Raw genomic sequence first — 13,995 nt, forward strand, 5'->3', positions numbered from 1 at the left:
CTTTAGATTTAGATTTAGCATGATTTTCTAGCTGTGTCCTGCTGTGTATGCTCCAAGTGTCTTTGTTGGAGTATGCATATTTAAAAGCACATTTGTAAAGGTCATTGTTTGGTGAGAGAGTGTGCGTGTTTACGTGCGTGTGTGTGTGTGGGGTAATGGTTATTAATACGCTAATGGCTGATTAGGATGTACTATGTGTGTGTGTGTGTATGTGTGTCCTGGTGTGTCCTGTTCCCCAGGAGAAACTCAATACCACTCACTGTTGCTAATGAGCTATGGGACCTCATCAGCATTAATACTACATTAGTCTCAACCAACACAACACATCAGTGTGGACACATACACACACACACACACACACACACACACGCACACACGCACACACGCACACATGCACATGCTATATATAAATGCAACCTACTGGCGCATATGCACACCTGTGCAAATCCATAAAAAAGGTTGACAGTTAATAGGATTAAAAGGAATTTTCAAACCTTGACTATAACACAAACAGCACAGTGTTATCATTACACACTTAAGAGACTGGATTTGTTTGGATTAATCCAAAACCATATAACAGGTTTAATTCCCAAATGTTACGTATAAATTTAAACAGAATATTGTCACCTTATGTACATAACTATAAGAGCGAGCGATTACACGCTCAGAGATGATGAGAAATTGTCATAAACAAGCCTTTTATTTTCTTGCCAGATGATTTCAGTAATAGCCAATAATTACTTTTCACAATTTTTTTTCTCGGACCGGGTTTCCAAACGTTGTCAGTTTCATTACATAAATGCATCAGTTAAGCGCAAGACGTCACTGCAGCGGCTCCTTTGGGCCTCGTCGTGTTGTGAAACTGTGTCGGGGACGTCTACGTGAGCCTAATATACGTAAATAGCCGGGCCCATTAGCTCCTGAAGCATTCTGCCATCAGCCTGCTGCATTCAGAACCCTGTGGCTGGCTCATATACTGCAATCTAATTCTACTACCACGGGGAGAGGAGAGGAGGGAGAGAGAATTGTATTGTGACAGAGAGCAGGAGGGAGTGGGAGGGAAAGGGAAAAGAAGAGGAGAGAGAGGGCTACAGAGAAGGAGAGAGGTAGCTTAATGCAATAAAGCATGTAGTATTGACATCTTTCTCGTGTCTATTGATTCCCCATTATGTTGCTAACAAACCCAGGTTGACATTTTGTCATTTGCAATCATGTTAACACTGCGACTTGCACGCTCCCCTCCACAAACCGATCTATACCTACACACACTAGTTTGCACGTGTGCTCATGCTTGCGCACACACACACACTCTGTCTTTCTGCAAACGGGTAAGCGCATGCACGGCCTCCGTCATGCAGCTGTCGAAGGCATGTGCCAGAGTCCTACACACATGTAGAAATGTCTCGAAAGTAGCCAGGAAGCGCAGACACAGAACTGGAGTCATAGTGATTAATGGATTAAGACTGAACACTTTACTGGAATACGCTGCCTCGAGTAAAAGCATCAGACTGGCCCTATATGATCAGGAAAAGTTATGAGGAGTACAAATACCAGGAACTGTATGGTTAATGTTACTCAGTTTTAAATTTGGAGACAGAAATAAAGCAAGTCTAAAATCAGAGGTGTGTGTGTGTGTGCGTGTGTGTGTGGTTGTGCGTGTGTGTGTGTGTGTGTGTGTGAGTTAGACAGTATATGGTAGGAGATGGTGCTTAATGGTGTGTGACAGAAGGTGCATAGCTGAGATGAACTGAATCTTGGTGTCTGTGCAAGTGTGTGTGAGAAAGAGAGAGGGCGAGAGAAAAAGCAGCCCCCAGTCTCCTTGATGTCCCATCATATCATATTATATCAATCCCTGCGCTGTGTGGGAAACCTGCGGTTTCTCCTCTATGTCCCATTAAACTTTCATACGCCAGTTAATGCTGATGGCTTCACAAACCACTTTACTACACACACACACATCGTTCACAGAGCAGTGGCCTTGACCCGTACCTTCACAGACACAATGCCATTAAAAATAGAACAAAACCTGGATCAGTTAGAGAAGCTTGCAATCCAGGTGGAAAACGGTCCAACATGCTTGTTTTATGCTATATGATGGTCCGTCTGTTTCATGACTCTGTGTGTGTGTGTGTGCGTGTGTGTGCGTGTGTGTGTGTGTGCCCCCACAGGGGTTGTGCATGACTGCTCGAGGCCTGTTGTAACATGAAAGAGAATGAAAACACAAGGGGCAGAGAAGGGTCAGGTGGGGCTGAGTCAAACACTCCTGCTGTGACCTCTGAACCCGCACAGAGCTCTAACTCAAAGGCGTCAAGGAGCTCCCACCAGTCAAAGAGAGAAGTTAACTGAGCGCTCAAGTCAAGAGCGCCACAACTCCCTGGAAAACCTGAGTGTGTGTGTGTGTGTGTGTGTGTGTGTGTGTGTGTGTGGAGGGGGGTATTCAAATGTTGTGTGTGTGCTACCAGTGGAGGTTGGGAGAGCACAAATTAGAGCTCAGGGGCAGGACGCCTGAATTAGACAAGTTCCTGGAGACACCTCTCTGGGGTCTCGACTCATCATTTCTGTAAGTAAAAACTTTCACGTGATGCCGTCCCAGTGCACGACTCCTGCAGAAACAACAGCGCAGTCCCTTTTCAGTCCTGAGATGAGTCGAACTGACCCTGCACCCTTTTAGCGACAAACCCTCTGAGTCTGAAAAGGACAACACCTTGTACTGTGTTATCAAAATAGACTAAAATCAGCATAGCATTGTAAATCACTGTTATCCCACTATCTAAGGGATCCAGCAGCCTGTGTACACATCCCATCAGTTTGCCTGCTTATTCAGATGCTGGCCCTGGCCTGGGACACTGCAACATAATGGCTCATCCGTGGTTTACTCTCACCTCTCAAGCTCAAACTGGGTTTTCTTCTCCCTCCTCGTTTTTCACTCTGTCATCCACTCTTACTTTCACCCACTTCTCTCCCTCTCCCTCTCTCTCTTTCCACATTTTTTTTATCTCATTCTGACATTCGCCATTTTTCAACGTGCGGAGCGCGAAAACTCCTCCTTCCCGGTCCCTGCTCCTTCCCCTCATCCTCCCTCCAACCCCTCTCCCCTCTCTTCAGTCTGTATATCTCCAGAGATATGGAGGGTTAACAGGTCCCTCTCATCCCTCTACACCCCCCTCTCTATCACCTATCCCTTCACTGTCACATGCTGTGCACTGCTGACTGAGTATGTGGAGTGAGGGTGAAGCCTGGCATCTATGAAATCAAATGGGCTTGAACTGATCGGGAGATGAGAGGGGAGCTGTGCACTGGAGGGGGAGTGGGGGGTGGGGGTGCCTGGCCCTTTAAGAGTCCATCTACCGGCTGAGGTGCACGCCAGCCACATTTACGCACCATTACGCCCTGATACGCAAGTTGCTGTATGTATATGCAATAGTGAATACTGAAATACATCAGAAATAAAAGCCCATTGACCTCATGTGGTATTTTTCCCTTACTTCCCTATACTCCGCAGTCATTCAGTGTGCACACTGAGGACAGAAAACACATTAGAGCCTGCGCATCCTTGCCTCTCCAAAGACGTACTGGGGGGGGGAAGGGCTGAGCAGCTGTTGCATGTCTGAGAAACAGTCGAAGCTGGACTGAGCTGGAGCTCTCTCACCGCGACAGTCAGTGACACACTGAAGCCAGCCTGGCTGCTCCCACCATGCGTCCTTTTATTCCGCTTCAGCGCAGATAAAACGCAGACGGCGCCCCAGCCGGCACCCTCCCCCTCCCTATCTCCACACTCCCTCTGCTGCTCCGCTTTCAACCGTGCAGCAACCAAGCAGCAACGGGACAGAGGGATGGAGTCGCTGGAAGTCTATTTCCAGCGGTGTTTACAAAGATGCGAGCCCTGTCCCTTAAGCAGCATGCGAGTCAGACCAAAAGCAGTCGCCACGGCGGAGTCACAGATGTTCGGCAAGCTCAATGCCGAGTCCCTTGCAAATTATCTACATGAATAAAGCACAATCGCAAAACAGCGTGAAATAAAACGAGAGAATAACGGTGTTTTTCTCTCTCTCCTCTCTCCGTTCGTACTCCTCCGTGCACCTACTCTCTCCTTCTATCTCCCCCTCTCCCTGCTTCCACCGGCCCAGGAATCGATCTCCGCAGGATCGATAAGTTGGCATGAATATTCCCTGCCTGCCGAGAGTCTAGTTGGGGAGAGACGGAGGCTGAGGCTCAGGCGCAGGCAGTGGAGGAGAGTGGAAGGATGGGGACGGAGACAGGAGAGAAAAATACGCGGAGAAAGGAAGATAGGCGGCGTGGAAATTAAGCAACGCACGGGTGGAACAGTGGCGCATCGTTCCACAGAACGGACAGCAAAAAACGGACATTTTACGCAATTATTTTTCAATCAGCCTGGACTCTCCGGCGCGCTCGGGAAAGCTTCTTTGATTTGACCAAACGCCCCGCAAGTGTGAAGGACTCTGTTTAAGCCTTCGAAAGGAGCCGGAGGAGTGTGTGTGCGTGTGTAAGTGGGTGTGTGCGCCGACAGCTCTCCCCGCTGCAAGTGCATCGGCACCGAGCAAGGCGGGGCGGGTCTGAATGGCCGAGTCTGACCGACATGGAGGATGTGTAGCAGGGAGAAGAGTGAGGAAAAAAATGTCTTACCGGAGTTGGAGCGGAGAGCCAGAGGGGACTTGAGACGCCAGGCGTTGAGGTCAGGGGCAGTTCTCTGAAACACGAACGGCACCGGCAAAGGAACAAACATGATCTTCCTCCGGCTTCTTGTTTTGATGCAAATAATCTGACAGAAGTACTGTAACAAGCTCTGTCCCCTTCTGAAGCTTCTTCGTCCGTTTCTCTGGTAGACCGCTTTGGCAGAATATTTGGTATGGAGAGCTCACAACATTCGCCGTTAGGTGTGTACACATGTAGCCCAGCTGCGCACTTTTATTTACATGTGTGGTTGTCGACTGGTGGCCGGCGTTCGTTTTGTTGGAAATGTGCATAGAACATATATGTAGGATGGTCCCTTGAGTGCAGCAGTTAGCTTACAGTCCAGACTAAACACACAGACGGACAGACAGGAGATCGGACCTCACAGGCTGCAGGAAAAGTTGTGTTACAATTACAGGCCTATCGGAGTAGTTTTAGAATAAAAGGCTGTGTGTCACCTGCCCGGCGTTGATGCACCTGCGTCTCTCTGTCACCTTTGCGCTGCTTAAGCGGTCTCCTTGAGTAAACATAGAGGCCCGGGAGCTTTTTTTGATCCTCTCACTCCTCACCAGTAATGTTTCCTATAGGTGTGAAAAGGCATGAGAACAGTCGCTAGCCTACTCCTGTAGCATCACCGGCCGGGCTTCGCTTTGGTATTCGCTTCGCAGTTTAAAACACCACAGTAAATTATGACACATAGAAACACCAGACTGTGTAAAAGGCCAGCAGAGTTAGAAAGTCTTATTTGGATTTCTGTAGTATTTGGTTTGTTCTATTGTATTTGGTCTCTAGCTGCACGCGCTCCTTCTCCTCTCTCCTTTGCATGAAGGCTACATGTAAGACATTCATCCGCTCGCGCGAAGCAGCGGATCGCGTCACGAGCACATTTAAAACAGCTTCATTAAAGGCTATCATCGACAAATAAATAAACAAGTGGGGAAAAGGCTACACGGACACACGCGCGCGCACACACACTCACACACTCACTCTCTCACACACACACAAACACAACGCGCGCGCTTGGCCCTGACGCTCCTCCTCCCTCGCTCCCTGTCACAAGGCAGTAATTAAAACGCAATCAATCGATACATAAATAAATAAATAAATACAGCGAATAAATAAATAATTAAAAAATACTAAAAACCAAGAAAGCGTACAGAATCCGGTTATGGTCTCCCGTGTTATCGGAACACTTGCCTATCTCCGTCCATCCGTCTGTGTGTCTTTTTTGTCTGTCTGTTTGTCCCCGTTATTATTTGGGAACCCCAATAGCTCATTCGACCCGGCTCCCTCCAGGATTGTAGCGATCTGCCACTAGGCTGGCCGCAACATTGAGGCGAGAGAGGACCCGCTACTACTCACACATCACCACCCCACCCCCGCACCTCCCTCCCCTCCATCCCATCCCTCCCTCCCTCCTTCCTCCCACCCACCACCCACCCCCAGCTCCCTCGTTTTCACTACCGCTGCAAAAGGTATCCTGTATTGATTTCTGGATTTTTCCCCCCTCTTAATAATACCGGCTATAATGATGCCAATGGTGATCAGTGCATTACTACCGGCCTGCTTGGGAAGTGATGAAGACCCGACAAGAGAATCCATGGATACCTATAGGTGCTTAACGCTAATACCTACCAGGATACCCAGCATGTACACAATTAAGTTATCTCATCACTGCTGCTTTTAATAAGCCCTCCTGAGCGGACGAGGGTGTGTCATTAGGTTATTCAGATATGGGAGGAAAAGAGCGACCACTGCTGTTCCGAGAATGAGAAATATGAAGCCGTTTTGCAGGCTACAAGTACATTTTAGTGAATTTAACCGGTGTAAACTAAGTGACATAAATGCACAGCATGCATGAGCTTTGTGGATGTTTGCATTTCAAATGCGTGTTCAAAACGCGCACAATTCAAAAATAAGAATGCACAAGAGAGCCTGGGTGTCGGGGGGGGGGTCCTCCGTGACAGAGGTGATCACAACCTCCCTCTACCTCCTCTCCTCCCTCCTGCTCCCGGATCTTGTTTCCTCCGTCCCGGCCACGCATGCCGGCCTCCCCAGCATGCCTCCTCTCTTCGCCTCCTGCCCTCTCCCTCCCCGGCACCGACATGTTACAAGCTGTCAATTACAGGCCAGCATCAGTCAACGCCGGGCGCTTACACACCAGATTATTGTCGATATAGATTTTTAAATAGAAAAATCTATACCTTAAACATCGCAGTCAATACGGGCAAATCAATAGGAATGAGCGAGTTCTTGCTCCTGTAGGGCCTGAGAGCCCCATCCCGCAGGACTGTTTATACCTGCTCACTTAATGCTGCGGGTGATTAGGACTGTTTTAATGGAAATTGCTCATAAAATAAATGATTTTGCTATCATCACCAGTCTTGTCATTTTCTCAGTCATCAACAGACAGCCATATTGTTAAGAAATGCCTGCTGCACACTAAACTGGCATATTCTTAATTATGAAAAATGTGTCATCCTCTGTAGTAGACAACCAGGTTTTATTGTCCTTCTCCCTCCGCTTCACGTATGACAGATGACATCCGCAGGTCCAGTGAGCGAGAGGAGGGGAAGGGAGCAAGAGGAGGAAAGAGAGGAGAAGAAGAGGAGAGAGACAGAGGAGGGAGATGAAGAGTAAGGAATGGGGAGGCAGGAGAGGAGAGCTAGGAGGGAAAACTGAGAGAAAGGAGCAAATGAGAGAGAAGGAGGGGAGGGGAGGTGAGGCAAAAAGGGGAGAGCGGAGAAAGAAGGAGGGAAGGGAGAAGTGACTAGTTGTCCTTCAAAGACCCCCTTCCCTCCACAGAGGGAGCCATGCGCGCCCCCTTTCCCTCCTCCCTCCACTCCTTCCAGACAAAAGCAATTATTTCTTGTAGAATGTAGTGTGGTTGTGCGCGTCTGTGGAAGAGAGGAATGGAGGGAGGGTGTGTGAGATTGAAGGAGGGGAAAATAAGATGGTGTTGGAGGGGTAGAGGAGGATGGGGAGGTGAGGGGGAGGAGGAGGGATGCTAACACCTACAGCATCCACCCCTTCGTCCTCCACGCACTCCTCTGACCAAACTCTTCTTTTTCCTCCACCTGACACGGCCGCAAAGGCAACACAACCATCAACTATTCACACGTGCAAAAAGACACCCCCATCAAAACACCTGCGCATGGATTTCAGATGAATTCGCAAGCGGGCAGAGGATGCTTGAAAGTCATCATCCTATAAATGTTAAGACCTAAAAACTTTTAAGGTAGAGACCAGCTCTCCTTTTCTCTCTCTGACTGGCTTCTTCTCTCTCATACAGGTAGACAAGTTGACAAGTAAAATACACCCACTCAAACACACAGAATACAAAGGCTATGATACCTGGAGACGACATCTATCTCGTTTATCTTTGATTCTGTCCATCTGTCTGTCTGTGTCCAGGACCGACCACCTAAATTCAGCGGACTGCCCCCCTCAGTGTGCTTTTTGCTTGGTGCCTATAGGGCCCCTGCAGCGACTTGGTCTCTACAGTTTCGCTCCCCAGGGACCCCGAGAGACCCATGGGCCCAAAGAGAGAGAGAGAGAGAGAGAGGGGGGGGGGGGGGAGAGAGAGAGAGAGAGAGAGAGAGGGAGAGGAAGAGAGAGAGAGAGTGTGTGTGTGAGAGAGAGCGCTCCCCCGGGGGGCTGCTCCAGCCAATAACCCCTGCTGGACCGCTCTCATCGGGGGCCCACATGGTCCTGATTGTCCACCTCCCTCCCTATCAAGCCTCCCAATCCATACAGAGATATATAGCGGGTTCCATTGTTTTCTAGGCTATATCTTTCCCCTGCTGTATTGAAAAATGCTCTCCCAAAATTGTCTCTCTCTCTTTGCCTCTATTTTTTCAGATAGAGAAATACTGTAATGGATGTAATATTGGACACTGGATACTAGCAGTAAAGTCCAGTGATTAGGGATGATTATTGTATATTGGATGTACAATATATACTTTTTAGCATCGCAGAAATGTACAAAATCTCTATTTTTATCAGAGTGCCCTCTCTAAATCTCTATTTTCTTTCTACCTGAACAGTTGGCAATGGTTTTCTATAAATTTTTAAAATGATTACGACTTTTACGTAGCATTGTATTTCAGCACTTTCAACATTATGTCTATGTTGGGCTTTTTCAATTTACAACTACTTTCACTACATACACACACATTTTAAAATATGTCGTAATGCCACATTTTTAACATTTAACAAATTTTAGATTTAAGGAAAGGTAGAGTAGAAATTATTATAAATGTGCTTTTAATGCCATGTGTCATATTTGAGAATATATGGAATCCCTGTATATTACCTTACATTGTACTTTAATGTCTGAACTGCTAAATTAAAAAGTCTAAAAAATGTTGCAACCTTCCTTTGCTTTTTTGTATAATTGCAAAATGGGAACAATTATTAACAACTTCTTTATTGTCATTTATTTTTCTTTTGTGCTGACAATCGTAATTCAGTATTGATCACATGGGAATTACACATTAATGTAATGCTTTAATAACAAAAGTAATGTTTGCTTGTTAAAAAGTGCTGTAATTGCAGATGGTGGTTTGGTGTTGTGGATTTTCTCTCCTGCACCAGTTACAAACAAATTTATTCATAGAAAACAATTTGTTCAATTCTTCACCACAACATGTTTTCCATGTCATGTGCTGTAGGTCAGGATGTGGCATGAAATATTTATCCAATCAGAAAGAGCCAGAAGTATCCTTAGGCTATACATTAGTCATAACATGGGCCATGCATTAGTCATATAGTTTATTGCACTCTTGGTAATTGCCTGTTATTCATTTTGAATGATTGATTTGACTGGTTGAAAACGCATTGTTTGAATATTGAACAAAATTATTTTTATTGTAAATGATGCAGGAGACAACGGCAGGTTCTAACTGAGCAATGACTCGTTCGCCTCCATGAAACGCCGTTTATCTATCAGACTGCGAGTGTGTGCTTGTGCAATGGTTTCTTGTGCACCTTTATGTATGTGTGTGTGTGTGTGTGTGTGTGTGTGTGTGTGTGACCGAGCTCATCCGCGGGTGTTCACACCCATGTCATGGTCGTAGTTAAATGGTGATGTCATGTTGACAAACGAGCTGGTTGAATTAAATTCTCACTCATCAATAACGGCGTCGGCCGGGAATCAATAGCAGCCAACAGTGGCATTACTGGCTCTGTCAGTGGCCTAACAAGGTCCTATTAGAATGGACAACGCTCTCTCACTGTCGCCCCGTCCCGTCTCAACCCAGCAGCACGAAGGGCCAACGCACTCTTCTCATATCCTCTCTGCACACACACACACCACTAACACACAGCAAAATGCAATATTCACATAAAGCCATGCTCTGACATGATGTATAGATTTGTCAAGATAATATGGATATGATGCATGGGCTTTTATGAGGTTTGTTTGTTGGTGTCTTTGCCACTGTGTGTGTATGTGTGTGTGAGTGTGTGTGTGTGTGTGTGTGTGGGTGAGTGGGTAAGTATTGCTTGTGCATCTTGGTTAGTGCCAATGGCAAGGTTGTGCAGGCTTTGGATCCCAACCACAGAGTTCAGATCCAACCAAGATTCAATCAATCCAAGAAGACAAACACGCAGGAGAAGAAAAAGTGAGCCGTGTGTGTGTGTGTGTGCGTGAGCGTGTGTATGTAGATGTCAATGTCAATTCGAGGCCACGCAACAAAAAAAAAAGTCTCACATGCACACCAAGAGTGATAAAGCTTAAATTCAGATACACACCCACATACACAGATAAATATGTTGAGACAGAAAGTACAACAAGACACACACACACAAACCACGACTGTACACCACTATCTCCTTCCTTTCACTCCCTGCATCCATACTCTCCCTTTCCTTTAGCGTACGAGCAGCTGATCCAGCTAAAGCCCTTGTTCTTCCTGTATTCCTTGTCTTTTTTATTAGTTTTTATTAACTTTGCCTCCCTCTCTCTGTCAGCACTCTCAATAATCAATGCTGATATATTGCCAATATCCAGCTCAGTCCCTCGTGCCATCTTTCACCAAGGCTCTGTTATTGGGGGAGATTGGCCCAATAATAATGATATTTATTATAGATATTTATTATCTGGGTTTGTGGCAGTGCTGCAGACGCACCCTGCTGAAGACTTACATGCCGGCAAACTCACCACACAGACACATAAGCGCATACACACACAGACGAGGACACACATAAACACACAATCTCTCTGGGACTCTTTAATTTACGCTGGTAATATCAGGCGATTATTCCCCATACAGATAGCGTAGGGTTATCAGCAGTGTTAGCGCACAGTGGCCATAACCGGCTACGTATTCACTCAACATTATAGAGTCCACTGCACCTGTGTGTGTGTGTGAGAGTGTGTGTCGGGCCGAAGGTTCACCTATGGCAGCCTACCGGTGCTGAGCAGTGTTTAGAAGCTAAGGGAGGGTTGATGGGAGGGGTCAAGATTCAAACAGCGCTTGGTCAGGGGAGGGGATGCAGGAGAGAGGGGACTGGACAATCTGGCCTCTCACCCCCCACCCCCCCCAACACACACACACATACATACGCACAGTCTCCAACCCCCCCAGGCCTCATCTACACCCCCTTCATCTCCCTCCATCCCTCCAGTAGCCAGGGCCCCAGACGGTAATCCACCCCAGTGCTCCTCATCCTTTCATGTATTGATTTCCTCTCCTGCGCCACGGTTACATGTCGCACCCACGTCATTTGGTCCCGGCTGCTTCTGCTACCATCCCCTCCCTCTCCGCCTCACCCGTCCACCCGCCCTTACCCCCCCACCACCACCATCCTCAACAACAACAACAACTAAAAAGGGGGGGGGGGGTTGTACACCCAACCCATCCAGGGGAGAGAAAGACCGAGAGGGGAGGAAAAAGAGTGGGAGGGGGGCTAAAGGGAGGAAAAGAGGGCAGATAAAGCACTGCAGTATTTCAGCAAAGCAACCAGCATTTTACAGGGATAGAAACAAACAGGAGAAGATGGAGAGAGAAATAGCAGGAAAAAAAAAAATCTGCCCCTGGGGGTTGCAGAGGATATTGTGGAAATTATCAGAGTGCGACACACGCTGGAAGTCCATGGCGAGAGATTTATTTCGAATTTGTCTTTGACAGTGAAATTCATCACCGAGTAGGCCTGTATCTGCTCTAATTCTGTAGACACATTTGGATGAATACAAGGAGCCATGGTTCCATTTTATGCAAAAAGAAAATCTCAAATTCATTTTTAGAGCTTAGTTGATTAGTCAATCGACAGAAAATTAATTTGGAATAATTCTAATATTGTTTTGAGTCATTTTCTTAAAAAAGGAGACAAAATTGTGTGAATATTTCCTGTTTTTCTCCATTTCATATCCTTGTCACTAATATATACATTTTATAGATCAAACCGATCTATCATCATCAACATTATTGCTAATGACAACAATTGTTTGACGCAGCCCTATTCTTTATTCACCATCAAATACTCTTATAATACATAGTATCCAGTCTGCTCAAAAGATCCTAATTTATTTATAGAATTCAAGACCACCTTTTCCTCAAATGTCATTTATTATGGAGGTGTTCTCTTTCTCAAATCTCACACTTTCTGACAAAATCCTTGTCATGAACACTGATATGAATTTGTGTTCTTAAACATCCACGTGATCAATATGTGCTCAAAAGAGTTTCTCAGTGTGTGTGACGTCTCTGAGTGAACGGATGAAGTATGTATGAGACTGCAGGCTGGGAGTACGACAGGTCAAGGTTATGTTTTGAGTGTGTATTGGACAAAGTGTGTGTCTGTCTCTGTGAGTGTGTGAAAGGTGTCTGTGAGCCCAAGGACAGCGTGTGGGTACGAGTCGTGCTGTTGTGTGTGTGCGTGCCTGTCTCTTGTGTGTATACATGTAGCTGAGAGGGACATGTCCGTGTGTCAGATGTGGTTGCATGTGTGTGTGTGTGTGTGTGCTGAGTCTGCAGGTTCCTGCTTCTCATCTAAAAAAATCAGTCGGCAAGAGTGACCATCAGGCAGTTGGAGCCTTATTGTCTCACATGAGTAAAGACACGTATTCTTAATTCATCCGTGCATGTGTATGTGTGTGTGTGTGCGTGTGTGTGCATGTGAGAGCGCGTGCTCTAAGGCCATCCCTATCACCAGAGCAAACACAGGTCCCATCACTACAAGGCAAACAGCAGCTCGGCCCGGCGTCTGCATTTCAAACACTTTATCTCTCATTGTCTCACCAACACACACTCTGCTATAAAATGTTATTTTACATTTTCTGCAGATGCAAACTACCAGCAGAAAAAAATGTAAACACTGAAAGCTTAAGCAAAACAGTCTCCTCTGTCTGTATTATCATCATCATTGTCATTGCCAGCTTCACCATCGCCATAATAATGCAGCCATTAAAAAGCACTCTTTAAAATATCATACATTTAATGTCACCGCAGTGCACCATCACATTACCTCGACGATAGTGGTATTGAAGTCTTTCCCCTTCATGTTGCTGACAATAGTTGCTTTTTCTTGCTTGCCATTTGAAAGCACTTATCTTAAGTGGATCTATGGAGAGTAAATTGTAATTGCAACACAGTAATGCTACATATGGTCCATACATTGTGTGTTGTGCAAGACACTCAACTGGACGCTGAGAGAGAAAAGCAGCAAATGACTTTAGAAAAGGTTAGCGCAATTTGGTCAAGTACGGCAGCTATAAAAAGAAAATGCTATCAACTGAAAGTCTGAATTCGAAATTCAACACTAAAAACAAGAAAAGGTCAAATGCACACACACAAATATACAAACAGGTGCAAAAACGCAAGCATGTTCTTGCAAACGTGCTTAAGGAGACATAGTTTAGTTCATATATAGTTTAGCTCTTGTGCACTCTCACATGCGCACGCACGCACGCGCACACACACAGACTCGGATACAGCCAATTAGGTCCACCACCTTCAGAGAAACACCAGTGGGCATGTAAGATTCGGAGTCCAGCGGGCCTCTAAAGCCTAACACAGTCATAAGCCAGAAATAACACACACACGTCTCCAGTAGGCTCTGCAGACCATGTGAAATAGCAAGGCAAAGACAAAACACTCCATTCCATCTCTGACATTTCCAATATCTGTCTATCCCTCATAAACCTCTGTTCACCCATAAAGTGACTCATTCCTCACAGATGAACATGTTCCATCTGGGCGGCTACCAGGCCGGCAACTCGCTGCCAGTCCCTCCTGATGCTTGTTATAATTACAAAATTATTGATTCTCTTTACATTTTACAGCTTCTAGGCTGGGATAC

At 46.2% G+C, this 13,995-nt stretch overlaps 1 protein-coding gene across 1 annotated transcript in view; it reads right to left on the reverse strand.

Annotated features, from left to right (window-relative positions):
* Positions 1-4,744, reverse strand: part of pou2f2a (POU class 2 homeobox 2a) — a 38,077-nt gene extending 33,333 nt beyond the window's left edge. The window contains 1 exon segment of the mRNA XM_041941929.1: positions 4,645-4,744. Coding sequence (XP_041797863.1) covers positions 4,645-4,744 — 100 coding nt within the window.
* Positions 4,745-13,995: the final 9,251 nt, after the last annotated feature.

This window comes from Chelmon rostratus, chromosome 8 (genome assembly GCF_017976325.1).
Source record: "Chelmon rostratus isolate fCheRos1 chromosome 8, fCheRos1.pri, whole genome shotgun sequence".
NCBI classification, from domain to species: Eukaryota; Metazoa; Chordata; class Actinopteri; order Chaetodontiformes; family Chaetodontidae; genus Chelmon; species Chelmon rostratus.